At 54.2% G+C, this 26,528-nt stretch overlaps 1 protein-coding gene across 1 annotated transcript; it reads left to right on the plus strand.

Annotated features, from left to right (window-relative positions):
• The first annotated feature begins 1,347 nt into the window (after positions 1-1,347).
• LHX2 (LIM homeobox 2) lies at positions 1,348-21,046 on the plus strand. The gene is made up of 5 exons (XM_030294379.1): positions 1,348-1,467; positions 2,977-3,179; positions 4,177-4,580; positions 10,235-10,440; positions 20,355-21,046. The coding sequence occupies exons 1-5, from the start codon at positions 1,348-1,350 to the stop codon at positions 20,640-20,642; spliced, it is 1,221 nt and encodes a 406-aa protein (XP_030150239.1). The 3' UTR covers positions 20,643-21,046.
• Positions 21,047-26,528: the final 5,482 nt, after the last annotated feature.

Consider the following 26,528-nt stretch of genomic DNA (forward strand, 5'->3'; position numbering starts at 1 on the left):
CTCAGCCCGGTCCTCAGGAGGCCTGCGCGGCCGCCCGCAACCCGCAGCGCGGAGCCTGGGCCGAAGGCTGAGCTCCGCGGGAAGCAGCCGAAGGCTCCCGCAGCTCTGCCCCAGGCTTGCCTTCCCAAGCCTCCCCAGCCGGTGCCCGAGGCGGCGGCTCTGGGCCGAGGGGAGACCCGAGCGAGAGCTCTTCAAGCATCCTCTGGCTGCGCCTTCTTAGGATGGAGACGGCGGGGAGAGAGGGTTTAATTTTCCGTCCCAAAGAATCGCAGGAAACTGTTCGTAGCTTAAAAACTCCAAACCCCGCGCTCTCCCTCCTCCCTCCCTTCCTCCCGCCCCCTCCCTCCAGCCTTGCCCACCAGCTCCCACCATCTCGTCGCTCCTCTCCTCCTCCTGCTTCTCCCCTCCCTCTCGGGTCTCCCGCCTTCCCGGAGCACGCGCTGCCAGGGCCCGGGGTGCTGGGCGGCCAATGGCGCGGCGGCAGGACGTGATGTAAGGCGCGGCTGTAGAAAAGGCGCGGACGCTTGGCTGGCGCGGACTGCAGAGCCGGGGCTGGGCTCGGCGCGCTCTTGGAGAGCATTGCGCGCGGCTGGGCCCGCGGTCGGCGGCTCCACCTCCCACTCTGCTCCTCCTCCTTTTTCTCCTCCTCCTCCTCCTCCTCCTCCTCCTCCTCCTCCTCCACCACCACCACCACCACCACCACCACCACCACCACCACCACCATCACCACCACCACCTCCTCCTCCTCCTCTTCCTCCTCCTCTTCAATTCTCTCGGTGTCTCGGCTCGGCTCGCTGGCTTCGGAGAAACCCGTACTACAGTCGCCGACCCAGCGCCTAAGCGGGTCTCCTAGGGCTGGGGGCACACCCCAGGGAGGGGAGAGGTCCAGGCAGCTGGGCCGCCGCGGGCACCTAGCCGTTCCCGAGTGAGCCCCGACCGCAGCCGTCGCCGCCTCGGGCAGAGTTTGCGCTCCTGCTTTGCGCCCGGGGCGCTGAAGCCGGGCGGGCGATGCCCGCGGCGTGAAAGCGCCCGCGGCGGGCGCCGACCTCTGCCCTCGGCTTCCCCCTTCCCGCCCCCCCCCCGCCCCTTGCCCTTGTGACCCTGGCTTTGGCGCCGCCGCCCAGGCGCCCCGCGATGTAGCTGCCCCTGCGCCTCGGCGGGAGGCGTCCTGGCCCGCGGGCGCCCGGGGCCGGAGCCCGGCCTGGGGGCGCAGCCGAGCTCGGGCGGGGCCGGGGCCGCGGTGGCGATGCACCGGGCCCGTTAGCGCCGGGAGCGCCAGGCAGCTGAGGCGGGGGGCAAGCCCTCCCGCGGAGGAGCCGCGCCCCCGGCCCCGCCGGTCCCGCCGCGATGCTGTTCCACAGTCTGTCGGGCCCCGAGGTGCACGGGGTCATCGACGAGATGGACCGCAGGGCCAAGAGCGAGGCTCCCGCCATCAGCTCCGCCATCGACCGCGGCGACACGGAGACGGTAGGCGCACGGCTGCGGGGTCGGGGCTGAAAGCTGGGACGGGGCCGGGTCGGTCCGCGCTTCTGCTCTCCGAAGTTTGGGGGCACTTTGGGGAGCGTCCTTCGTGCCGCACGGGACTGGGCGCTGGGGATCCGCGGACAGGATGCAAGGCCCGTAGCTCCCGGCTCGGGGGAAACCCGGCTGCTGGGGCGGAGGAGGGAAACAAGGTTTAAACCGAAATTTCAGACCCCGAGGGTGCAAGAGAGCATTTCTCCCGAAGTGGGAGCGAAGTCCTACCCGCGTCCCGGGATGGCCCTCTTCTCACTACACCGGGCCCCTCTGGTCGCCAGCTCCGCGTTCCCCTCCACTACTCGGCTGTAGCTGCTGGCGGCGCCGCCTGCGGCGCTGGGAAAGGCGAACCAAACGGGAGCACTGGGGCTCCAGCCGGTGTGGGCCGCTCGCGTCCCGCCTCCTGGCAATCGGAGTTCCCTCCCCAACACAATTTCAGGGGTCCAAGTCTTCTGGGCCAGTGCTTTTCGTTGATCACGCCCCTGGCCTCCTGGCCGGCCGACCTGGCCAGGCCAGGCCAGGGCTGGGACTTCAGGCCCTGGCCTGGCTCTTGTGGAAGGGGAGTCCATTTGGATCTCCACACCTGGCTTTGCCAGCCCAGCTCCAAATAGCCAGTTCCTCACCTCAGACCTCCCAGAGGGCCAGGCAAGCAGTCGCTATCCAAGTTGGGCCCAGAAGTGACCTTTAGAGGCCAGGCCGAGGAGGTGGGGAGCAGGAGGGAAGCCTCTCCACTTGGAAAGCAAGGGCAGCAGCCTCAGTGCCTCCGGCTTCTGAGTTCTTCTTCCTGGATTAAACTCTCATTCTGTCCTGTACTCGGAGACTTTGAGGGTGCCTCTGCACTCCACTCACCATCTCCCAGAACCCAAGAGGGCCCCAGCCAGTGTGGCCAAGGTAGTGGAGGGGCAGACGTGGCTGCGACCTGTCCTGGCCTAAACCTTTGGCATACGGATCCAGAGATCACTGGGGCTCGGGGCCAGGAACTCTGTGTGTCTCCCGAGAGGAGAGGAGTCTGTGTAGAGAGAGGGGGACTTTTAATGGTCATCTTACCCCTTTTCCTGGGGCCCAGCAGAGTGGCTCCTTTAAGAAACAGTTTTGAGAGAGCTTTTGGAGGGCTTGACTGGAGTAGCCACTGCTGCCCCAGCCCTCAAACACAGCCCAAGCCTTTCTGGGAAAAGGGCAGAGGGGGCAGGAAGGGGGAGAACTAAGGAGGGAGATCCGTCCAGGCCAGCAGCCAGGCCTGGGCCTGTGGCCGGCTTGGGCTGTGTGGGCGGGCCTGGGTTCTGAGCCTCCTCACTATGGGCCTTTTGGGGACGAGGAAGCCACCGCACACCCCGGCGGCCCTCTCTGGGTTTAGGGCTAGCCCGAGCAACCGGGGGGGAGCTGAGGGTGCCCGTTTCCAAGCGGTGGTGAAGTCGCAGGCTGACGCAGGCGCTGCGGTCTCCCGCCTCCCTCCCTCCGCAGACCATGCCGTCCATCAGCAGTGACCGAGCCGCGCTGTGCGCTGGCTGCGGGGGCAAGATCTCAGACCGCTACTACCTGCTGGCGGTGGACAAGCAGTGGCACATGCGCTGCCTCAAGTGCTGCGAGTGCAAGCTCAACCTGGAGTCGGAGCTCACCTGTTTCAGCAAGGATGGGAGCATCTACTGCAAGGAAGACTACTACAGGTACCCCCAACTCAGGACCCTCTGCCCCCCAGGACCCCCTGATCTCAGACACAATCTGACCCGGTCTTCTTGGCCTCCAGTCCCAAGGGAGGGTTCCCCACCTGGGTCCCCCCTTCTCCAAGCCAGTACAAATGGGGTGACAACCTTTTCAAACAGGAATTTGAGGGAACTCCTGGAAAGGTCTGAGAACTATAGGGACCCAGAGTAAAGGGCTCTCTTCTGAGCTTAGACCATAAATAAGCTTGGGTTGGAGGGGGGGGGTCTTTGCACCCCTCTCCCTTTGAAGTTTCTTGGGTCAAGCAGAGGGAACAGAAACAGGCAGCACCACCTCCCCCACCCCATACCAAGCCCAGGCAGCCTGGGCTGGTGTGCGACAAAGTTGGAGGGAGAGCTGGGGGATCAGTTGGGTGCGTTTCCGGGTCTTTCGTGGAGATGGGGGTGAAAGCTGCCTGTGGGGTTAAAGAGCCAGAGTCACTAACAGGCTACAAGTTTCTTGTTTCTCCCCTCTGGTTTAGGGTTAGGGTCTGTTTATATTCCTTCTCTCTCTCTCTCTCTCTCTCTCTCTCTCTCTCTCTCTCTTTCTCCCTTCCCCTCTCTCTTTTTCCCTGTCTCTGTTCCCCCCTCCCCCCTGCCAAATTACAAAAGTCTGTAGGATTGTCAGGTACCGGTATGGAGGGCAGGGGTAAAGGTTGAGAAAGGGTAAGTGGGTAGCCCCCCTCTCCCTGCGTTCCCAAGCAAAGGCTTTCCTGGGGCTTGCCCAGACTCTGGGTAAGGTCGAAGCATTGTGGACATACATATGCTTAAGGGAAACTGTATTTTAGGGTAGGACAAGACCTGGGCCAAAATCTAGTTCCCTCTTTCCCCATCCTCCAACTTAAGACTGGTTCCCATTTTAAGGAGTAGATCTCCCCCCGTGGCAGCAGCGGCACCTGGAGGAGGGATATGGGGGGTACCCAACCGTGTGTCCCCACAGTCCCTCCCTCCATGGTCCCTACAGGCGGTTCTCTGTGCAGCGCTGCGCCCGCTGCCACCTGGGCATCTCGGCCTCGGAGATGGTGATGCGCGCTCGGGACTTGGTTTATCACCTCAACTGCTTCACATGCACCACGTGTAACAAGATGCTGACCACGGGTGACCACTTCGGCATGAAGGACAGCCTGGTCTACTGCCGCTTGCACTTCGAAGCGCTGCTGCAGGGCGAGTACCCCGCGCACTTCAACCACGCCGATGTGGCGGCAGCGGCAGCCGCAGCGGCGGCGGCCAAGAGCGCCGGGCTGGGCGCAGCCGGGGCCAATCCGCTGGGTCTTCCCTACTACAATGGCGTGGGCACGGTGCAGAAGGGGCGGCCGAGGAAGCGCAAGAGCCCCGGCCCCGGGGCGGATCTGGCAGCCTACAACGCTGGTGAGTTCGAGGCGCACCGAGCGCCCCCGTCGGGTTGGGGGAAAGTGCGTGGCTGACCACCGCCTGAAGCCGGAGTGAATCTCAGTGTGATACGCATATGTATATATCACTCTGGGTGCTCTAGTCCTTAGATTCCCCCACACCCTAGGTGCCACAGGACCTAGCAGAAGGGACGTTTAGGCTCCTCGGCTCCAGCCTCCGCGCACTTGGCTGGGGTGGAAGGAGAAGGTGCATTCGAGTCTTGCTGACCCCGGTGCAGGGCCTCGTCGCTGAGAGAATTTTTAGAGGCAGTTTTTTGGTTTGGGCCTCTCCCCCACTTTGTTGGTCAGAAAGCGTGAGGATAGAGAAAGCAAGGAGGAGCCGGCACCAAACAGGCTCTGGGTTGGCGGGGCTGAGGACAGGGAGCTGTGGCGATGGATGAAGGAGGCAGGGCGGCGACGGTCCCAAGAGAAAGGACTGGTGGTGGCCTGGGGTAACTTGCTGGGCCTGGCGTTGGGCCTGTCAGGTGAAATGTACTGAGGGCAGCAGGCTCCGGAAACTTGGGCCCAGGACCCTTATGAACAAGAGCGGGTCACTGTGCCCCGCGGATCCTCTTGCTCCACCAGGTCTTGATTTTCCCCCAGCTCCTTCCTCGGAGTTCTGGGCGCCAGCGGGGTGCTGGGATGAGAGCGGCGACCCTTGGAGGCCGGCGCCCGGGGATGAGAAGACCGGAGTAGGCCCGGCCTCTCACGGAGTTGGGTGGAGGGCTCGTTTCACATTTCCGGCATCTCAGAACCCCAAGCCTTTCCAGGAGAGGCTCTGCCCCCTCCCGCACCCCTCCCCGCTCTGGACAGCTGTGGAGGTTCTGGGGCCCGGCAGATTGAACCGTCAACATCTGCCCGACGTCTGCAAGGCCGGGAAAGGTTTATGACTCCCCGGGCTTCTGAACTAGATAGAGTTTATTTGCAATTATTTTCTTTCTTTCGTTTGCGACAGAATCGGATTCCGGGATTTTGTTTTCTTCCTCCTTTTCCCCTTAGTCTAATGCGCAAGTGGAAACAAAACAAAACAAAAACCCAGGATTGGGGGGAGAGGGCAGCGTGGGGGAAGAAGTCAGGGTTATTTTGATCTTTAAAAATCTGAGCTGGCTGGGGAGGAAAATTCAGCCAGGGGCAGGGTGGGGTGGGGGTTGTCCCCTGTTCGATCCAACGAAGTTGCTTGTTGGAAGATGGATGGGTGTATGTGTCTCAGTGTGTGGAGTCGGGAGGAAAATGCAGCCCCCAGTCTGGTAAATGGTGAAGTGGCCGCAGACAGGTCTGTGGCGGCAGATTAAAGATTTGTCGAAGGTTCTGCCGGAGATGCCGGCTCTCAAAAACTTCCATCCTTCATCTCTCAGCACCCTGAAAATAAACTAAATCGGGTCCAGGCCGGGTCCCCCCCCCCAAACAAAGCCACCTCTATTTATCAAATGGGGTCGGCCCCCAGTAGGAAGCAGCAGGCTGACTCGGCCGCAGAGCGCGTGGGGAGTGGGATCATGTTTTTCTACGTGGGCAGGTTTGCAACTGGGTTTGGAATTGAAAGGCAGAAGAGTTTCAGAAATTTATTTGTGTTTCTTGCTGCTCTGCCGCCTTCGCTGGCGAGGTCCGGCGGCACCGAGCGAGAAGATGTGGCTGGAGGCTGAGTTTCAAGGGATCTGGCACCACTACAAGGCATTCCCCACCCATGCCATCTCCTCGGTTTTTGTTTTTTGTTTTTCTTTGACCCTTCTCTCTTTTTTACCTTTCAACTCTCTCGATCCCCCTTTCTCTCTGTCTCTCTCCCTCTGTGTGTTTTTGTCTGGGTTTCTCTGTTCCGGTCTTTTTCTCTCTCCCGGCGCGCGTCTCTGGCCTTGACTCAGGCGGAAGAAACCGCACACGGCGCGCCGGCGGCGGTGGCCGCGCCGCTCGCGTATTCGGGGCTCCCGGGGCCGGGTTGGGAAAAGGGGGCGCCTCCCTGGCCGCGCCGGGCCCAGCCAGGCCTCCCTGGGTCTGGCTGCCGTTCTCCTCCTCTCCCCGCACCGGGCAGGAGAGAAATGGCCGCAGTGTGGGCCGTGGGGCGGCTGGAAAGGGCACCGTGGAGGGTGGAGGGTGCACTGCGGGTCGTGTGTATGGGCAAGAGCGTGTGTGCGTGTTTCTGACCGTTGAGGACACGAGCTTGCTGGTGTGAGTGTCCCACACCCGGGAGCCCAGCTACACCGACCCCTTGCAAAGCCCTTCGCTCCGTGGGCCAGTCCGGTGGCGGAGCGGCGGCACCTCATTCCAGGGCGGCGAGCTCGGGCAGACTGGGGAGGGACGGCCGTCGGTGCGCCCAGCCCGCCGCCTGGGGAAGGGCAGCCAAAGCGGCGGGGCCGCAGGGTCGGAAAGTCCTTCCGGGGCGGTGGCCGCGGCAGCCCTGCTCCGGCTGCCCCTCGGGTCCGAGAGCGCAGCCCCGGTCCCAGAGGCAGAAGGAAACCCCTGAGCGGGGTTGCCAGCGGGCCGGGGCGCGGACGAGGCCCGGGCCGCGCACTTTGCGCCGGGGTTTGTAAGCCACGGCCGCGGGAGTCCCGCGCGGACCGGCCGGACGCCCGGGCCTCCCCCAGCCCCAGCTTTTTGTGTGTGTGCCTGGCGGCGTAATTACTGATTTGATTCCAATCCATTATTTAGACAATTGAACCTACAATCTCGTCTTTAGTAAAATGAGGCGAAGTCAGATTTGATTACAGGTTCAGTCCCAGCGACAAGAGCTCGAAACCCGATGGGTTAATAACAGATCACGAGTAAATTATTCATGATTTTACGAGCTCTTTAGCTCCATTGAATCGGCCTAATTGAGAGGAAAAAAAAAAAAAAAGGAGAGAGAAAGCCTGTTTCTCCCCCTCCCCTCAGCCCCTCGCTCCTCCCCGGATCCGATCTTGGGGAATCTCGACCCGGCCGGGGCGTGGGGAGGGAGGCGGGAGTGAGGGTGCCTGGGGTACCGGACAAATCTGGACTCAACGGCTGCTTCCCGGCTGCTTTCACTCCCCCAGCGCAGCCCCCCTGCCCGGGCCACTGGCCACCTCGGCCTCCCAATCTTGGGCCAGCTCCTTTTCTGCCCTCCCCTCTTTTCCCCTCTCTCCCCTTTCGCCACTCCCCGGCCAGTAACGGCTCTGGAATACGCTTCCCCGAAGGGACCTGGTTTCCTTGAGATCCGGGATTCTGTTCCTTAACCTGGGCCCTCCACCACACAGTCCTCCTTTTTTTCCAGGCCTCGCTGTCCCCTCAGGCTCTCTCTGTGTCTTTTCCTGATTTTTTTTCTGTCTTTGTAGCTGTCTCTCTCCGGTTCTCCCCATCTCCACTGTTTCCTTTTCCTCCGTCTCTCCTCTCTTTCTTCCTAGCCCTGTCCACCTCCCCTCCCTCCCCCCTCTCCTTTACTCTCTCTCCCTTCTGTCTGTCTTTCTACCTCTGTGTCTTTCTCTCCTTTCTGTGCCCTTTCTGTCTCCCTCCCCCAAACCACCTCCTCCCATCTAGGCCGCACTCAGGGCACGTCCCTTGGGTGAATGGGGCGCCGGGGTCCCCACGGAGCTCATTAAGAGCAGCAAGGCCCAGGCGGGGACTGGGCAGAGGGATGGGCCCAGAGATCCCCCGTGGGGAGGCCTGCCCCACCCCCCCGTGGAGCTGGGGACTGGGGGCAAGGAGAGGGTCGCTCCCTGCAGTGGGGGCAGGGCAGTTTCCATGGATTCTGTTTGGAGTCATTTTCTGATCCCTTTTAAATTGCTGGACCCCCGTTCTTCACCCTGGGCGCTCTCAGTGGGAGTACAGCCCTGGTGGGGGACTTGGGTGCCTGGGTGCATGTGGGAAGGGACGCTTAGGAAGTGTAGCCACTTGCTGACAGCTTCAAGATTTGTGACAAGACCAGCATCTTGCAAATTCTTTCTGCAAGGGACTGTTCCCCACCTGAGCAGTGGGTGGAGTAGGTCACCAGGAGATCGGGAGTACTTCTGAAGTGGTTTTGCCAGATAAAATGCAGGACATCCAATTACACTTGAATTTCAGGTAAACAACAAATACATTTTTTAGTGTGAGTATCCAGTGCAGTATTTGAATTTTAAATACATGAGTAATTTTTTAGTGTAATTGTATCCAATACAATATTTGGATTTTAGGTAAACAGCAAATTAATTTTTCAGTATAGGTATGTCCCATGCAAAATTAAAGCCGTACTAAAAAACTGTTCGTTGTTTATCTGAAATTCAGATTTAACTGGATGTCCTGCATTTTTATTTGCTAAATCTAGCAGCTCTGTTACGGGCATGTGATGGGGCACAAGACATATTCCCAGTTGTCCGCTTTAAGGGGACTGAATTGATCTCCTCTGAGGTTTTCCCCAAACTAAGACTTTACATGTAGGATGGCTGGGGATGTGATGAAGGAATCTTGGAGTTCCTGATGTCCCCATCAGGCACCAGGTTACCAAGCAACTTTCTGAGGCCTTAGGTTTCCACCCCTGTCCCTCACCCCCATTGCCTTCCAGGCATTGGCAGCCAGGCCCCGGCTGGGCCCCTTCTGGATGGGGACCGGCTCCCCAAAGAGTCGTGCGTCATCTTTGCCTGCCTTTGTGGCGTGGTGGAAGGAAACGGGCAAGGACTGCAATACTGAATCTAGGCTCAGCCCTTACCAGTGGTGTGGCTGTGTACACATGGCTTCATTTCCCTTCGCAGGAGTTTCCTCATCTCAAAAATGGGATGAAAAGCAGTAGCCACCTCTTGGAGCAGTAGTGAAGGCCCTATGATGTATGTAAAGCCAAAAGCATACCCTCGGTGTCAGATACATGTCAATTTCTTCCTCCAACTTCCTTCTCTTTCGGGTTAGAATCCTACCACTCCGTGAGATTTCTAGAGATCGCTTAACCTCTCTGGCCCCTTCAGCCCATTTGTGTAACTGGAAAACAAGTACTTCCCAGGGCAGTGGTGAGGATGAGGATTAAACTGCAAGATACAATTTCCGACCTTAGCCCAGTGCCGGCGGCCCAGTGTCATCCAGAACTTCTGGTTTGGGGAACCGATGAGGGTGAAATCAAAGTGAGTGGAGAGATGTCAGTCAGTCATCCACTTTCAGGTGCCGGGTGCCGACACTGTCGGGGGGAGACAGCCTGCCTCCTTAGAGAGTGCAGGGGGAAACAGGAAGAGTGTGGGTCCAGGAGTCCTGAACACTGCTCTGTATTCAAGTCAAGTGACTCCCGTTTCTAATCCTCAGTTTCAATCCTCAGTTTGTAAAAAGTTTGTAAAAAGGAGGAAATAATGCTAGGCTCTTAGAGTTGTTTTAAGGATTCGGTGAAAATATATAAAGCCTTTACGCACATCATCCATCTGGAGTCGAATAGCCATCAACAAGTTGTAGCTGTTGGTTGTTATTATTCTGACACGATGGCACAGAATGGTTTTTGGATTCTCTTAGAGCTGGGTTTGAATCCCGCCATTTCCTAGCTGAGTGACTCAGGCAGGTGGCTCTCGGGGAGCCTCAGATTCTCCTATAGATCTAGAAGATGGGGATAATATTTTCACCTCAGCGCGGTGCAGTTCCCGCTGTGTGGTCCTGAGGCTAGAAACATTTGGTGGCAGGTGGGGCGGTGTAGGGGGCAGGTCAGGAGGTTCACCCGCCGCCTCTGCGTCCCCTCCCCAGCGCTGAGCTGCAACGAGAACGACGCGGAGCACCTGGACCGCGACCAGCCCTACCCGAGCAGCCAGAAGACAAAGCGCATGCGCACCTCCTTCAAGCACCACCAGCTTCGGACCATGAAGTCTTACTTTGCCATTAACCACAACCCCGACGCCAAGGACTTGAAGCAGCTTGCGCAAAAGACGGGCCTCACCAAACGGGTCCTCCAGGTCAGCTGGGCCGGGACAGGGGCTGAGGGCGGGGGCACCCGGGGCCTGCCGGGCCTGCGGCCGAACCCCTAGCTGCCATGGGCTTTGGAAGGACCTTCCATTCTATGTGTGCCCTTCTCTTTGTCATTCTCTACCCTTTCTCTACCTCCTCAGACTCTAGCTGTATTTCAGGGATTTTTTTTCTTTCTAACTTTTCCTCTTCCAATTTTTGTCTAATCTTTCTATTTTGTGTATGTGTGTCCCTCTTCCTCTTTGTCTCTACACTCAGCCTCTTTCTTTCTTGTAAACACTTCTTAGTTGCTCTTTATTACTAGAGTGACACTCAAATATGTTCACGTAGTAAAAGGTTCAAGCATTTCAGATACAAGCTAATTGCTGTTAGCTCTTTCCTCCTTCTGCTTCTTTTCCTGACTTGCCGTCTCCAGTTTCTCTTTCTTTCTCTAGATTTTTCTTCTGTCTCTTTGTTGTTTCTTAGACTCTCCCAGAAGCAAGGTTGGGGGGGGTTGTGGGCTGATCCCCTGGGTGGGCCCGGGAAGCTCATCTGCCTGCAGGGAGCTGGAGGCCGATGGGCACCTCTGAAACTGCGCAGAATTGCACTTGTATGTGAGGGCGCTTTCTGGATAGAGGATCCAGAGCTTTCCCTAGACTTTGAAGGTCCTGTCCCTACCTCAGAGACGTTAAGAAGCCCAGTTTGGGGAGTCCCAGGCTCCTGTTTGACCCAGATTCATGGCAGGGATTTGGAGTAGCACTTCTCAAATCTTTAGCTCTCCCTGTTACTCGTTTCACAGTCCTGGGCAAATCATTTAACCCCTCTGGGCCTCAGTTCCCTCATATGTGAAACAGACGCAAGAAATTATCTTGCTGCAGGCTTATTTGAGGAGCCATTGAGATGAGGAGGTGTCCACCACGGTAGCTGACACGTATCTGCTCAGTGGTGGTAGCTAAGAATAACATGAGCTAGGTTAAGAAGTCAACTGGTATTAAGTAGTAGGAGCGATTCTTCTGGTCACTGGACTTCAGTTTCCCCATCTGTACAGCGATAAGGTGGGACAGCATCTTTCTTTATAGCACAATGTAACCAGTTTATTCTTTAGAACCTGTGGCTGTGGGGAGAGCAATTTACATTTGGGGGGGGGGGAGGAAATCGAGAGAGGAAGATCTGACCAGAGTCTCACAACTGGAGGGGAGGTACTGAGATTCAGGTCCAGGCCAGTCTGATCTCCCCCTCCAGCCCCAGGTGGTTGGGGACTTAGGGCTGGGGGACTGCAACACTGCAGGGGGGGGGCGGGGGGGGGGAGTGAGAATGACGATAATGGAAACCAAGGGCTGCGCAGTCACCCTAAGATCTCCTGCGAGTATGTCATGGGGAGGGGGAAGCGTTTTGGGTGTGATGGCGGCGGCGGGATGGACTGTGACTGGGGCGCTGGTTGGTTGATTCCTGTAGTCGGGCCTGCACCCCTGCGCAACGCGAGGGGAGCCCCTCTCTGGAGGGCTCAATGACGTAGCTGAGGGAGTTGAGTGCTGGCCAATGGGGCGCCGATGCGCCTCTCTGGGCCCGCCCCCTACCCCCGGGGCTCCGCTCCTTGTGGGACGCTCCCCTCCTTGCGTCCCTTTTGTCTGAGGGGTCCCTCTGGCCTGGGCTTGAGAAGGGGTGAGGACGTTGCTGCGCCTGACTGGGTCTCAGATTCCCCTTGTCCATTTCCCTTGGACTTGACCTTCTTGGGTTAAGTCTGGGGACCCTTCTTGGCAACCCCCCCCCCCCACACACACCGCCATTCCTCAGCCCTGGGCGAATCTGGTCATCAGCCTCTTCTCTGGTTATTAGGATACTTTGTCCCTTCCCCTCTCTAGAGCCCCTTATGGCATGTTGGTGGGGGCCATTTGGTGAATCAGGCCAGGACAGGAGCAGGCACTTGGAGTCAAGCAGAGAGCTCGGTTCAGGAGGGCCTCGGTTCAGTTCTGTCCCTCTACTCACTCGCTGGCTGTGCATTTTAAACAAATTAGTTACCCTCTCTGAGCCATAGCTTTCTCACCTATATAATGGGCACCATTAGGACATATACCTCTCCCTGTTATCCTGACTAAATGATAGAGACTAAGTGTCCATTGTTGAGTCTGAATCCGCATAAGGAGCCACACTCTGCTGGCCTTTGAGGCAAGAGGCTTGGTTACCTGATTTAGGAACAAATCGGATTTCCAGTATCGTTGTCTCTCATTCTTTCATCTGGCCAAATATCTATTGGCACCTTGGGGTGCCAATATCTATTGGCCTTGGAGACACAGAGATGAATGAACCACAGTCCTGGCCCAGAAGAAACTCACCTATTAGCTTTAGAGACAGACCCACATTCGGTTTTTCCGTAGTGTGATCAGTTGGGAGGGGCGTTCTGTTGGAGACCAGAGGAAGAACTAACTGTTCTTTGTTTAAGGGAAGGTTCACCAGAGGGACCTGGGTGAATGCTTGCCCTGAGCCTTCCTCCCCTACAATCCCAAGCCAGGCCTGCTCACACCTGTGTGTCCCCTCTACCATGGGGACTCAGAAAAGCCAGGGACATGGAACTAGCTGAGAGAGAAGAGCACGGACAGTCATGGTGGGTCTACCGATCAATGAATGTTTGAGTGCACTACTGTGTGTCAGGCACTTTGAAAGGCCTGTGAAATACATTTGCTCATTGAGTTCTCACTGGTAGGCATCATGATAACCTCCTCCCCACTGCACAGATGAGAACATTGAGGCCCAAATGCTTTCCACTTGCCCCAAGTCATACTTTGCTAGTAAGTAGCAGAGCTGGACCCAAATCCAGGCCTGTCTGGTCCATGGATGTAGCTCTTTCTCCACTAAGCCAACCCGGCAGTGCCCGCTCCTGAGTGGGAGGATCATGTAGGGCCTGTATGTTGCTGGGAGTGGGGGCGTACTAGACCACTTTTCTCCCTCTTCTCAGACATCCAGGTCTCTTGCACTGATCCTTAATAGTCCCTAAAGCACAACTGTTCATGATTATGCAGCAGTTTGCAAAACATTATCTTTCCAGCCACTCATCTACCTTCCCTTAATGTTTTCCTGCCCATGTTACAGATGAGAAGCTTAAGAAGTAGCGAGATGAAGTGATTTGCTGGAGGTCTCAGGAGCCAGGCATTGGCAGGGTGGGGCTCTCTCCCAGGGGTCCTAACTGCTGCTGGGCCAGCTGGGGGAGACGGGGTGAGGGCAGTTTGGGGCCAGGCAGGTGGTGGTGTGGCTTTGGAAGGTAACAGAGTGGTTCAGATCCTTTTGGACTTACCAGCAGTGTGATTTAGGCACTTTAACATCTCCTCCTGGAGCCTGATTACTTATCTATGAAACAAAGGTAATAATAGTTTGTATCTTGAGAACTGAGGATTGAGAAGGCGTTGGCAGCGTGCTGCCTGCTACAAAGTAGGTGCCCATGAAATGGTTCCTCATCACTTGTCTGCACCAGCTTAATGGTACTAGGCCTTGGGAGCCCCGCGGAGGTGGTGGTCTACCTCCACCCTTTGGAGAGAGTCTGTGTGGCAGGGACAGGTTGAGATTGAGGCTGTGTTCCCAGAGGTCGGTGATATAAGGTGTGTGTGTGTGTGTGTGTGTGTGTGTGTGTGTGTGTGTGTGTGTAGGTTTTCTGGGCTGCTCCTGGATCTGTAATGCAGAAGCACCATCAATATGGGAGGCCTGGGATGCAGTAACCCTGCTGGAATTTGGAGTCAGTTGATGTGAGGTCCAGCCTCAGCTGTCTCACCTACTTTCTGAGCAATATTGAGCAAGTGACTTAACCTCTCTGGGCCCCAGCAGCCTCAGCTATAAAATGGAGACGATACTAATACTCACTGGGTGTTTGCAAGGAGCCAATGAGATGACTTCAAGTGTAATGTATAAAGTACAGATTAGGGGGGCGCCTGGGTGGCTCAGTTGGTTGAGTGTCTGACTTCGGCTCAGGTCATCATCTCACAGCTCGTGAGTTTGAGACCCGCGTCAGGCTCTGTGCTGACAGCTCGGAGCCTGGAGCCTGCTTCAAATTCTGTCTCCCCCTCTCTCTGCCCCTACCCCACTCATGCTCTGTCTCTCTCTCTGTGTCAAAAATAAATAAAAACATGGGGCGCCTGGGTGGCTCAGTTGGTTAAGCATCCAACTTCAGCTCAGATCATGATCTCACAGTCCGTGAGTTCTAGCCCCACGTCGGGCTCTGTGCTGTCAGTTCAGAGCCTGGATCCTGCTTCAGATTCTGCATCTCCCTCTCTCTCTCTGCCTCTCCCCTACTCATACTCTGTCTCTCTATATCAAAAAATGAATAAATGTTAAAAAATAAATAAATAAAAAATTTTAAAAAAATTTACAGATTAGGGACTCAATGCACATGTACCTCACACACACTTTTATACAGTAGGGTTCAGTCAACCTACCTCTCATACACAATAAAAAAATTTAATTATCTTTATTTTGCAGATGAAGAAACTGAGGTTCAGAGAGACTAGGACCCTAGCCCTAAGTCCCACAGCTAGTAAGTGAGGAAGCCAGGAGTCGAGCCTAGATCGGTCTGATTCCACAGCTATTTCCAGCATCGCCCAGTGTAGGGCTGTGGCCCTCCCGCCTTGGGTCTAGCTGTAGAATGCAGTGGTACAGGTGGAGAGAAGGGAAGGGAAGGGGCGGGTCATAGATGCCATGTCTTGGTAGCAAAGCATGGATCCTGCTGTAAAGCCGTAAATGCATAAAAAGTGCTCAAAATTGTCATCACGGCACGGCCACCACAATTCTCACATTCTACCAGCGGGTGAGGTCACGGGGAGAGAGAGAATTGTCCCTTGGACAGAGGTCCACGAAGGCCTTAAGCTTTGTAAATGCTTGCAGACCTTCCCGCAGCACATAGATGCCCGTCTGAGCAGTCCCTCTTCCTTCCTGGGGAAGGGTCAGGAAGGCAGAGTAGGCCAGGCTTCGGGACAGGGGAGGTGAGCTGACCGATTTGGGTGGCTGAAAGTCTCCTTAGGGCTTCCCGGTGTGACTTTGGCAGAAAATATATTTTAGCCACCAGCAGCTTAAAAACATTCTTCAGATGACTGGTTAGTGGTCACTGACTTGTGTGAGAACACAGGAACCGAGAATGCTAGCTTTTCTCTGGCCACCCATTTGTTCAACAAATACGCTGACCTTCCGCCATGTTCTGGATGGGGTGTGACCCAGACAGTGAATGGGACCCGCTGGAGCTGGAACTCCAATCCAGAAGGGAGACAGATGTGCAACAAAGAATTGCAAATGGCAATCATGTTAGCGCTCACTTGTGGGGCGCCTGCGTGGCTCAGTCGTTTAAGTGTCTGACTCCTGATTTCGGCTCAGGTCATGATCTCTCGGTTCTGTGAGTTTGAACCCGCCTCGGGCTCTGTGCTGACAGCGAGGAGCCTACTTGGGATTCTCTCAGGTTTTTTATTTTAATTTTTGAGAGACAGAGAGAGACAGAGCATGAGCAGGGGAGGGGCAGAGAGAGAGGGAGACACAGAATCCAAAGCAGGCTCCAGGCTCTGAGTTGTCAGCACAGAGCCCAACACGGGGCTCAAACACATGAGCCGCAAGATCATGACTTGAGCCAAAGTCGGACGTTCAACTGACTGAGCTACTGAAGCACCCATCAAAGTAAATAAACTTAAAAAAAAAATAATGTTAGCGCTCACCTTGTAAAGCACTAATGAGTTACTATGTGTGAAATGCTTAAAACTCTCCTTAGACAATGCCTGCTACTTAGTGAGTGAATATTATTTGTCGTCATTACTTTCTTTATGAAGTTGCTGTACCAGAGGACAAATTCTCTCTCTCTTTTATTTAAGCTTTTGTTTTTAAGTAATCTCTACACCCAAAGCGAGGCTTGAACTCTCAACCCCGAGATCAAGAGTCGCACACTTCACCGACCGAGCCAGCCAGCCGGGCTCCCCAAGACATAGCCTCTTTATTCTTTTTTTTTCTCATATAATATTCATCATAAGACATTACCCCTGCAACTGCATGGAGTGTCTGTGTCATGATTTCCACTTGCCCCATCTGGTTGGACACTTTGCACGCGGCCATTAGTTGATGTTATTTAAAAATACCACAATGGAAAAATGAAATGTTAATAAAGCCGGGGGGGGGGTGGGTGGGAGGGGGAACGGTGCCCGGCTGGCTCGGTCAGTGGAGCACACAACTCTTGATCTCCGAGTTGTGGGTTTGAGCCCCATGTTGGGTGTGGAGATTACTTAAAAATAAAATCTTTTTTTTTTTTTTTTTTTTTTAATGCCACAATGGACATCTTTGGGCATAAAGCTTTTGTCGTTGGGCTGGTTCCCTTAGTGACCCAGAAAGGGATTTGTGAGGCAAAATGGGTTTTCCACTTACTCCCTTGGTCCCCTTGATGAAAGAATCTTAAGGAAGGGAATTTGTGAGTCAAAACACAGCGTGCAGGGCCAGTGGGTGCCTGAGGAGGGGCATGCGGTAGTGTGGGCTTCTTCATTCACCCAGGACTTACTGGGGGTCCCCTGGGCACCAGGCGAAGGCACTCCTCGTGGATGAAGAAAAGGGGCTGCCAGTTTAAGAAGACGGGTGGGTGGGGCAGATCATCTCGCGCCTGCTGGAAATCCCAGACTGTCAGAACCCCAAGGGCCATAGAGGTCATGCGGGGGTGGTCTGGCCCTCTTGTTGTGCAGGTAGGGAAACTGAGGCAGTCCCAGAGGTAAGGGACTAGCACAAGGTCACTGGACTGGTCAGTAGCAGAACCAGAACTGGAAACTGCAGCTGGTGCTCTGTCCACCTCACCACAGTTGCTTTTGTGCTCATTCACTCATTCACTCACCCATTCATTCATTCATTTATTTGCTGACTCAGGATCATGTGGTAGGGAGCGTATGGACTTAATGGCAGATATTCCTGGATTCCAGTCTCAGCTTGGCCTCTGTGTGACCTTGGGCAAGTGACTTCACCTCTCTGAGCCTGTCTGGTTTCAAATCTATAAAGTGGGGATGCTTGGCTTATCTTGAAGATAACCTACGACTGCACGTTAGAGGGTGGCATGGTGCCTGGGACATGGTGGTCCACAAATGTTATCTATCATCATTGCTATTAATTCAATGCATATTATTGAATCTTAGTCTTTGCCGGTCCCTGTACCACATCCCAAGGACATGAAGTGGACTTAGACAGGGGGCCCTGCCCCAGCAAAACGCTCAGGAGGGGACTTTGTAAAATGGTCAGGAGAGAATTCTGGCGAAGCCCTGCTTCAGGTGAAAAACACAACACCAAACCCCACAGCAACCCGGCTTCTAGTTGAGTTGTTGATTTTCACCCGCCAGATTTCCAGCGCCTCAGATTCAGTAAAGCAGAGAGGGCGGTTGTGGAAGATGGTGTCATTGTTTACAAATCACTGTTAGGGGCAACGCAGGAGAAAGAGCAAACAGCTGGCAGCTAACTGGTTCCAGCCCTTCCCGAGGGCTTAGAGCCCTGGACCTGGGAGCCATGCACCCCACCCCCGGGGCTCCCTGCTCCAGCTACTGCTTGGAGAGAGACACACAGGCCAGGACAGAGGCAAAGGGTGGCCCCAAGGCTCTCGCCTTGTCGGAGGCCGTGAGACTTTGGGGAAGTCGCTTCCTGTCCCTGAGGGCCTCTGCAGACTTTATCCATTTTACCATCAGCCATTCCCGGGGCCAGCGAGACAGTCTCACCCCTGCAGACTTCTGCAGGCTGGGCAGGGAAGGATTCCCTACCCTAAGAGGAGCACGTTGAGGGTGGTCTTAGAAGCACTATACTTATCTGCAAACCTCCAGAAGAGGTGATGGGCTTGCTTTGGGCAGAAGGCCAGGGGAAAATGTGCTTTCTTCCCGGGAAGATCCAGCATGCTGGGGAAAGAGCTTTATTTCCTGACTTCACAGGGTCCAAGTCTCTCTCCTTACCCCAGGATTCTCCTGGATGTGCTTTTTAAATGAGCACAAATCTTATCAGGCAACTAGAAAGGCTAGTTTGACACCATAGGCCCAAGTCGTGGGGTGGTCTCCAGGGGAAGGTGGGGCCAGGGGTGAGGTCTTCCCACCCCTGCCTGAGACACTGGGAAGACAGGCAGATGCAGGCACATCTGGAAATATGCAACTGGACACCCCAGAATCCGTAGAATTCTCTAAGGCCCTTTGTTTTATGGGGAGGCTTCTGGCGGGTGTTTTTCTCATGCAAAGGGAAGTGAAGGGGCCCTGCCTTTCAGGCTTTTTTCTTTAGGAGACACAACCCCCCCCCCCTTCCAACCAGCCCCATGGTGGCCTGGATTTCCTAGGCCTCTCTCAAAGTACTCTGAGGACCTCTGGGTACAGCTAGATCTCTCTGTGCAGTTAGACAGGTGGTCATAGTTGGGGGAGGGGGTGCCGTGGAGATGAGTTTCCACACATGTCTTCCTGAGAGCGAACAGGCTTGTGTGCAAAGGTATGGGCGTGGATGGGTGTGTGTGTGTGTGTCTGTGTCTGTGTGTGTGTGTCTGTGCCCAAGGAAAAATGAAAATAAACCCTTATTCTTTCTCTTTGGTATTCTTTTCATACCAAGCTCAGTTCTTTTTTAAAAAATTTTTTAATGTTTATTTATTTTTGCAAGAGAAAGAGAGCGGAGGAGGGGCAGAGAGAGAGAGAGAGAGAGAGCAAGCGCAAGCAGGGAAGGGGCAGGGAGAGAGAGAATCCCAAGCAGGCTCGGCACTGGTAGTGCCATGTGGGGCTACAGTCCACAAACCATGAGATCATGACCGGAGCAGAAAACAAGAGTCAGATGCTTAACCCACTGAGCCACCCAGGTGCCCCTCTGTTGCCTGCTTAAAGGTGACTTTCAAGGGGGAAGAAAAAAATCTCTCAACCATTGTGAACAATGATCAAGATTTGATTTGTGCACATCTTCCAGAACAGTGCTGTCAAATAGAAATGCAACGTGAGCCACGTATGTAATTTTCCATTTAAAAATTTTTTATAAAAAAAAAATTGAAAAAAAAAAGGGGGTCGTCTGGGTGGCTCAGTCGGGTAAGTGGCCAACTTCAGCTCAGGTCATGATCTCATGGTTTGTGGGTTCGAGCCCCACGTCAGGCTCTGGGCTGACAGCTCAGAGCCTGGAGGCTGCTTCAGATTCTGTGTCTCCCTCTCTCTGTTCCCCTCCTCTGCTCATGCTCTCTCTCTCTCAAAAATAAATAAATGTTAAAAAAAATTGTTAAATTTTTTTAGCAGCTACATTCAAAACACAAAAATAAGCTGATAAAATTAATTTTAAGAATATATTTCATTTAGCCCAATATATCCAAAATATTATCATTTCAGCATATAACAGGTAGAAACATTATTATTGAGATATCCTACCTTCTTTTTTTCATACTGAATCTTCCAGTGTAATTCTGTGTTTTCATCTACAAGGAGCCACTTTTTGGCTAGTCATACTTTTTTTTTTTTTCAAGTTTATTTATTTATTTTGAGAGAGAGAGAGCGAGCACAAGCAGGGGAGGGACAGAGAGAAGGAGAGATAGAATCCCAAGCAGGCTCCCCGCCATCAGCACAGAGCCCTATGTGGGACTCGAACCCACAGAACCATGAGATCATGACCCAAGCCGAGATCAAGAGTCTGAACATTTAACCGACTGCACCACCCAGACGCCCCCTAGTCATATATATTTCAAGTCCTCAGCCACCTATGGCTAGTGCCTACCATGTTGTTTAGCTCTAGAACCTTCTAACAGAAAGGGAAACCCAGTAATAGCCAATTAGGGCAAAGGCAAATTTTATTTTATGAAGAGCAAAATATTGCCAGCCCAATTTTTTATCCCCCCCCCCCCGAAAACCCAGATTAGCATCCCTGGGGAATGCTCTGCTACTCTCCAGTCCCTGCCTCTCTTCCCCTAACCAGTCCTTCTTTTCTCTCTCTCTCTTGCCCCACGCAGGTCTGGTTTCAGAACGCCAGGGCCAAGTTCAGGCGCAACCTCTTACGGCAGGAAAACACGGGTGTGGACAAGTCTACGGAGGCAGCGTTGCAGACCGGGACGCCTTCGGGGCCAGCCTCGGAGCTCTCCAATGCCTCGCTCAGCCCCTCCAGCACGCCCACCACCCTCACAGACTTGACTAGCCCCGCCCTGCCAACTGTGACGTCAGTCTTAACTTCTGTGCCTGGCAACCTGGAGGGCCACGAGCCTCACAGCCCCTCACAAACGACTCTCACCAACCTTTTCTAGTGACTCACGCCCTCCCCACCCCACCCCCCGCCCCACAATTTCTTTAAAAAAGAAATTATCTTTAGTTGAATTCCAAGTGTATTTTAAAATAGAGGCTTTGAGCAACTAACTAACCACATTTTAGGATCTCGCCTGGAAACAGAGGAAGAAAAAATTGTGCGTCCGGCTAATGCAGCGGTGTGGATTGAGGAGTTACTTGGAAAATCTATCTGCAACACAACATTTGTGTCACTGTACAGTTTTGTGGACTGAGCGAGGAAAAACAACAAATAATTTAAGTTGGCTAGAGCTTCTGTATTTTCAAAGACTGCCACGTGCCTTAGGAATACTGTTTTATGTCCATACTTTGGATGACTTGTTCATTTTTCTCTCCCTCTTTTTCTCTCTGTATATTTATGACCAGAGCAAAAATGCAAAAAAAAAAAAAAACAAAAACAAAAACAAAAAAAAAAAAACCAAAAAAAAAGTTTGTTACTTTGAATAGTCCTAAAAAAAGAAAAAAAAAAAAAGAAAAATCAAACCCCCTCCAACGGTCGCTTTGTTGTTTTAGAATTTTAAGGTGGAAGTCTGTTCGAATATCAGAATTTGTAAAATCTAACCAGTAATAAAACCACTTATTGAAACTAGTCGGTGTCACTGCCGTTTAGTTGGGCGCGAAATTCACAGGACTTAACTGTCTTACTAAAGTCCAGACGTATATCTCGGGTCTACCCTTATTTATAATATTTATTTTTAATGTGCATGGGGTCCCTTCTTCTGTGCCAGGCTTTGGAATGCCAGAAATTTGGATCCAGAGACGAAGTCCCTACAGGCCCTGCCATCAAGGAATTTAGAGTGGAGGCAGAGACAGAAGAGATCATCTTTTTTTTTTTTTAAGTTTATTTATTTATTCATTTTTGAGAGAAAGCGAGCAGGGGAAGGGCAGAGAGAGAGAGAGAATCCCAAGCAGACTCCGTGCTGTCAGAGTGGAGCCCTGTGTGGGGCTCAAACTCACGAACCATGAGATCGCGACCTGAGCCAAAACCAAGAATCAGATGCTTAACCGACTGAGCCACCCAGGCGCCCCAGAAGAGATCATCTTAACATGGTGCCATAGGTGCCGAGTGGAGAGTATGTCCACAAAGTATATCATTAGTTCATTCATTTCAAATATTAAGTACATCCTGCTGAATATAGAAGTCAAAGGTCATCACATCTGCCTTTTCTGCTCTTCTTTGGGCTGGGAGGGTGGTTCAGGCAACAAGGAAGGCCTATCCCTATTAGGAGTGAAGCCTGTCACCAAAGGGCAGCTTAAACTCCAGTTTTCCTAATGAATAAAAAAATAATTCATTAAGTCAATAAATCATTTGCCTAGAGGGCAGAAGCAAATGAATTTAGCTCCTTTATTAAGGCTTCAGGCAACCTCAGAAACCCACAGAAAAGACACATCCAGGGAGGACAGAGGATTAGCGACAGGCGGAATGAGGTTGGAGTCTCTCCTGTTGCAGTGTGAGCTGAGGGAAGTCACTTTACCTCTGTGGGCCTCCATTTCCTCAGCTGGAAGATGAAGATAGTGACCTTTATGAACAGCTCTAGTGAGGACGAGGCAAGGTGTGTTGAAGGGCCCAGCAAAGGGCCTGGCCTATAGTAGAGGCCCACTATCTCTTACTGGGTCACAGACATGACTCATGAGGATGTTGCAGGTGGAGAGCAGGCATGTGTGTATCCAGGCATCGCCTGCCATTGCCGGATGCATCAAGCGGGTGTGGTATCTGTCCACTGGGCATCTTACATCCCTGATTTCTTGCTCTGAGCCCTCCTGCAGAGCATCTTGTTCCCAGCTTCATCGAATGCCAGCAGTTACCTAGCAAAATGTCCCTTAGTGGCCTGCCAATGTGAAAATCCAGAGGGAAAATCAGAGCTGCCCTCAGGAGAAAACAGCCAGGAGAGATTGGGCAGGGGAACAATCCAGCCCAGGACTGGGGACTCCCCTGTCCTCCCTGTGCCATCCTGGTTGGGACAGGATTGGGGAGGAATGGGTTGGGAGTGCTTAAAGCCTGGACTGACTCACTTCCCGAAATGTTAAAAACACACACTCACAAACACTACTGCGGTTATTGCTGTTGAGTGCCTGGAAAACGGCAGGAGCTCAGTAAGTTTTTGTAAACTATTCTATTCATGTATAATGTACATAAAGTGCCCACATCTGAAACGAACAGCTTGATTAATGGTTTCTAAAAGAACAACCACCATGGAAACACCACCCAGATCAAGATCTAGGACATCGACAGCACCCAAAAGGCTCCCTTGGGCCTCCTCCCTGTGAACCCCTCCCAAGGTAGCTCCTATCCTGACTTCTAGCACCATGGATTCGTTTTATGTGGTTTCGATCGATACATTTCTGCTGAATGAATTCAGGATTGTTCAGGATTAGCCAACTTGCCTGAGGTCAGGCGGCCAGTGGTGACGAAGCCCGGATTTGAACCAGATCTGTCTCCAGACCCCAAGTTCTGTCAGACAGGGTAATAGGATCTGCACCGCACGGATGGCTGCATGAGAGAACGCGAGCAGGGGGCCTGGCGTGTTGGATGAGCACAGGATACAAGTCCAGGTATTCCCGGGGGCTTGTACACGTGCCCACAGACAAGCGCACGTGTCCGCTCTGGAGACGCTCATGGAGGCTGCTTACACCCAGACAGCCCTACATACAGACACACATACAAGCTCGCAGACAGACATAAACAGGCCCAGACACTCACAAATACATCTAGACAGACACCCAGACCACCCCACACAGGGAGACCCGCACACAAACCCAGATGTGCACACGTGCAAACGTTTGCAGGCACCCAGGCGCCCCCGCATAGCCTGGTTGTGCCCCCTTGCTCAGGCCCGGACAGAGCCGAGTCCGATCCCTATCTCGTCTGTCAGCACTGCCACCCAGATGGAGCAGACCCTGGAATGATGCCCGGGGGTCCCCCTCCCCCTGCACGGGAGCAGCTTTAGAAGCTGCTGTCAGGCCAGGGATGGGGGCGCTGTGGAGGAGACACTGCTTTCCCCAGAGTCAGAGACTGGGAGAGACACACACACAGAGACTCGGAAAGATAGTGCTCGAGACAGGGAGATAGGGAGGGTGGCAGAGAGACAGTGCAGAGTCTGGGTGACAGAGAAAGAAAGGGACAGTGACAAACATACAGGGGGCAGGAGGCAGAGACAGACGGATCAACAATAGACCGACTTTTGAAAAGAGAGAAACAGCAGCAGAGTAGTGAAGAGGCAGAGAGGCAGACAGACAAAGACGGGGGCCAAGATTCAGAGTGTCAAGGCACAGAGGACAGATGACAGGACAAAGAGACTGAGAAGAGAAGCCTCAGAGATAAAGGCAGACCCCGGGACAGATTCGGAGGCTGAGAGAGGCCAAGACAGAGAGAGCCAGAGAAACAGTGAAGGGCGCTTAGAGACTGATAAAGGGAGACTCTCAGAGAGGGCGAAGGGAGACAGAGTCCCAGGCCGAGGGAGAGACAGACATAGGAGGGCAGGTGCTTAGTGGGGAAGGCGCTGAGGCTGCCAGTCCAGCTCGGTCTACCTGTGCTGGGATCGAAGGAGGAGGTCCTCTCAGCACTGCCATCTGTGGCTCTGGGGCACTGTCCCCACCTCCCCTCATGCTGCCACAGAGGAGACCGAGGGACCGTCTCCAAGACCCTCTGGGCTCCCCACTTGTTGTGAATATGGGGAGTCTCTTGGTTCTTGGGACGCATGCCCAAGATCGTCGTTAGGCACTCTACAGGAGCTGAGGTCTCGGCCGTGACGTTCCCCCCGTCCTGTCCCAGCCTACCGAGTCTCCTTTTCCCCATAGTGGGGAGGCCTGGGGCAGATCTTCCAGAGTCTTCTCTGCTTTGAAATAATTTTGGCAAGGTACTTGGCCACTCTGAACTCCAGTGTCTTAATCCGTAAGATGGGGCCAAGGGTATCCACTTGACAGGGGCATTGTCAGGACCCATGTGTACGTGCTGTATTTGTGTACATGTTGTATTTGACCAAATACAGGGGGGGAGCCATGGAGGAGATGTGAGGAAGCGTCCTGCGAAGTGGGGAGACTCCAAGGAGGAGATGGTATTTGAGCTGGAAACTTGGATGAACCAAATGTGACTGGGTGGAGGAGGGGAGCAGGGGAGCACTCCTGGCTGGGGAAACAGCCAGGGCACAGCCGAGAGGCCACAGAACACATTCAGGAGTGGAGAGTGATTTAACGGTGGGGGTGCCCCTGGACAGGTGGGTGAAATTTCAGCACAGATAACCTTGAACACCGGGAACTTCGTCCTGGGGGCTACGGGTAGCTGCCTCTGACACCCCTCTTCTCTCCTAGGCTGCGGGCCCGACAGGCCCCCTTTCCCACCGTGTGTTCAGGCTGGAGTCCCACATGGGACTTTCTGGAGAGGAAGTGTTTGCTGCTGTGACCTATGTGTCCTGCTTTAAGAGTGGAGGCTGTCAGGCTTCATCTGCCAGCGGAAGCCCCAGGGAGGGCCACCTGGACCCTCTGGCCCCTGGGGACTGTAAGCGTGCCAGTAGGCCCTTCATTTCTCCCTTTCCACCTTGCCCTTCTTCTGCCCCCTCCCCCCCCCTCCTTGGCCCAGTGCTGGGCATTGGGGACCGGGGACATGGAGATTATCTGGCCAACAGCCCCTCCCTCTGGCTCCCGGGGCTCTCTGGGAGACGGACGTGTCAACAGCCAGCCACTTCCCAACATGAGGGAATCCCAGGGGGTTACAGGACCCCCCGCCCCGCCCCCAGGAGGGAGAGGCTAGCTCTGCATGGGGTGACCATCTTGCCACACAACTTGCCACACCTTTATAGTCATGATCTCACTGAGTCCTCCCCACAGCTTTACGAGACAGGGATTATCATCCACTTCACAGAGTGAGAAGCCAAGGAGAAGCGTTTTGCCCAGGATCACACAGTTTGGGGGCCCCAAAGATACCTTCATCGCAATTCAGCCAATCCAGTTGACCCGTATCAATTCCCCCGCCATGCCAGGCACTGTGGCGGGGGGGGACCTTGACATTTCAGGCCCAGGCTAGGATCTTACAGAAGCAGACCGGGTGCGAGTGTAGCTGGGACTGGGGGTTCCAGATGCGGGGGAAGCCCAGAAGAGGCTCCTGGCAGAGACTGATGTTGGGGTGGGGGGACTTTTTGAGTTGGAAGATCAGGCGACTGACCTAGAAGTGTTTGGGGCCACAGGGGGATTAAGGGAGAGGACAGAAGCGTGCGCTCAGGGTGTGGTATTTTTCCACCAGTGAACGGCACTCACGTGGGCAGGAGAGAATCACTGCCAATTTTTGGAAGCAGCCTCAGAGAGCCTCTAGCCAGAGACGTGCTTCCGAACCGTTCCAGCAGCTTCTCCCAAATACCCTTACTAGCTCTCCACCACTCACTGGGGAGGAGCCCTGGCTGGCGTATCCTATAAAAAGCTTTTTATTTTGAACAATTTCAAACATATACAAAGTAAACAGAAGAGTGTACTGAACGCCCGCCCGTGCACTCACTGCCCGGCTTCCGGAGGTATCAACATTCACTCAGTCTTGTAACGACTGTCCCTCCATGCACCCACCACTCCCAATTCGATGATGTCGATGGTGGTCACCTGGGCGGTTTTGGAAAGTCCCTCAGGGATTCTGATAGGCAGCGCCACTTGGGGACCTAGCGCCTTCGTTTTAGGGAAGAGCAGTGTAAGCTCACAGAGGGGAAGGGACTTAGCTAAGGGCGCCCGGTCAGGAAGCAGCAGAACTGGGTTTATCCTGTGTAAGGACCCTTATTGAGTGGCAGGTCCTGTGTCGGTCACTGGGGATACCAGTGAATGAGATGGTCCTTGCCCTCCTAGTAGGGCAACTCCGAGACTAGTGGAGAATA

The sequence above is a fragment of the Lynx canadensis genome, chromosome D4 (genome assembly GCF_007474595.2).
Source record: "Lynx canadensis isolate LIC74 chromosome D4, mLynCan4.pri.v2, whole genome shotgun sequence".
NCBI lineage: Eukaryota > Metazoa > Chordata > Mammalia > Carnivora > Felidae > Lynx > Lynx canadensis.

Excerpts from the sequence above, each read along its gene's own strand:
- LHX2 (XM_030294379.1), top strand. The coding sequence starts at position 1,348 with ATGCTGTTCCACAGTCTGTCGGGCCCCGAGGTGCACGGGGTCATCGAC. Across the intron at positions 3,180-4,176 it reads TGCAAGGAAGACTACTACAG|GCGGTTCTCTGTGCAGCGCT; the intron begins GTACCCCCAACT and ends TGGTCCCTACAG. Across the intron at positions 4,581-10,234 it reads TCTGGCAGCCTACAACGCTG|CGCTGAGCTGCAACGAGAAC; the intron begins GTGAGTTCGAGG and ends TCCCCTCCCCAG.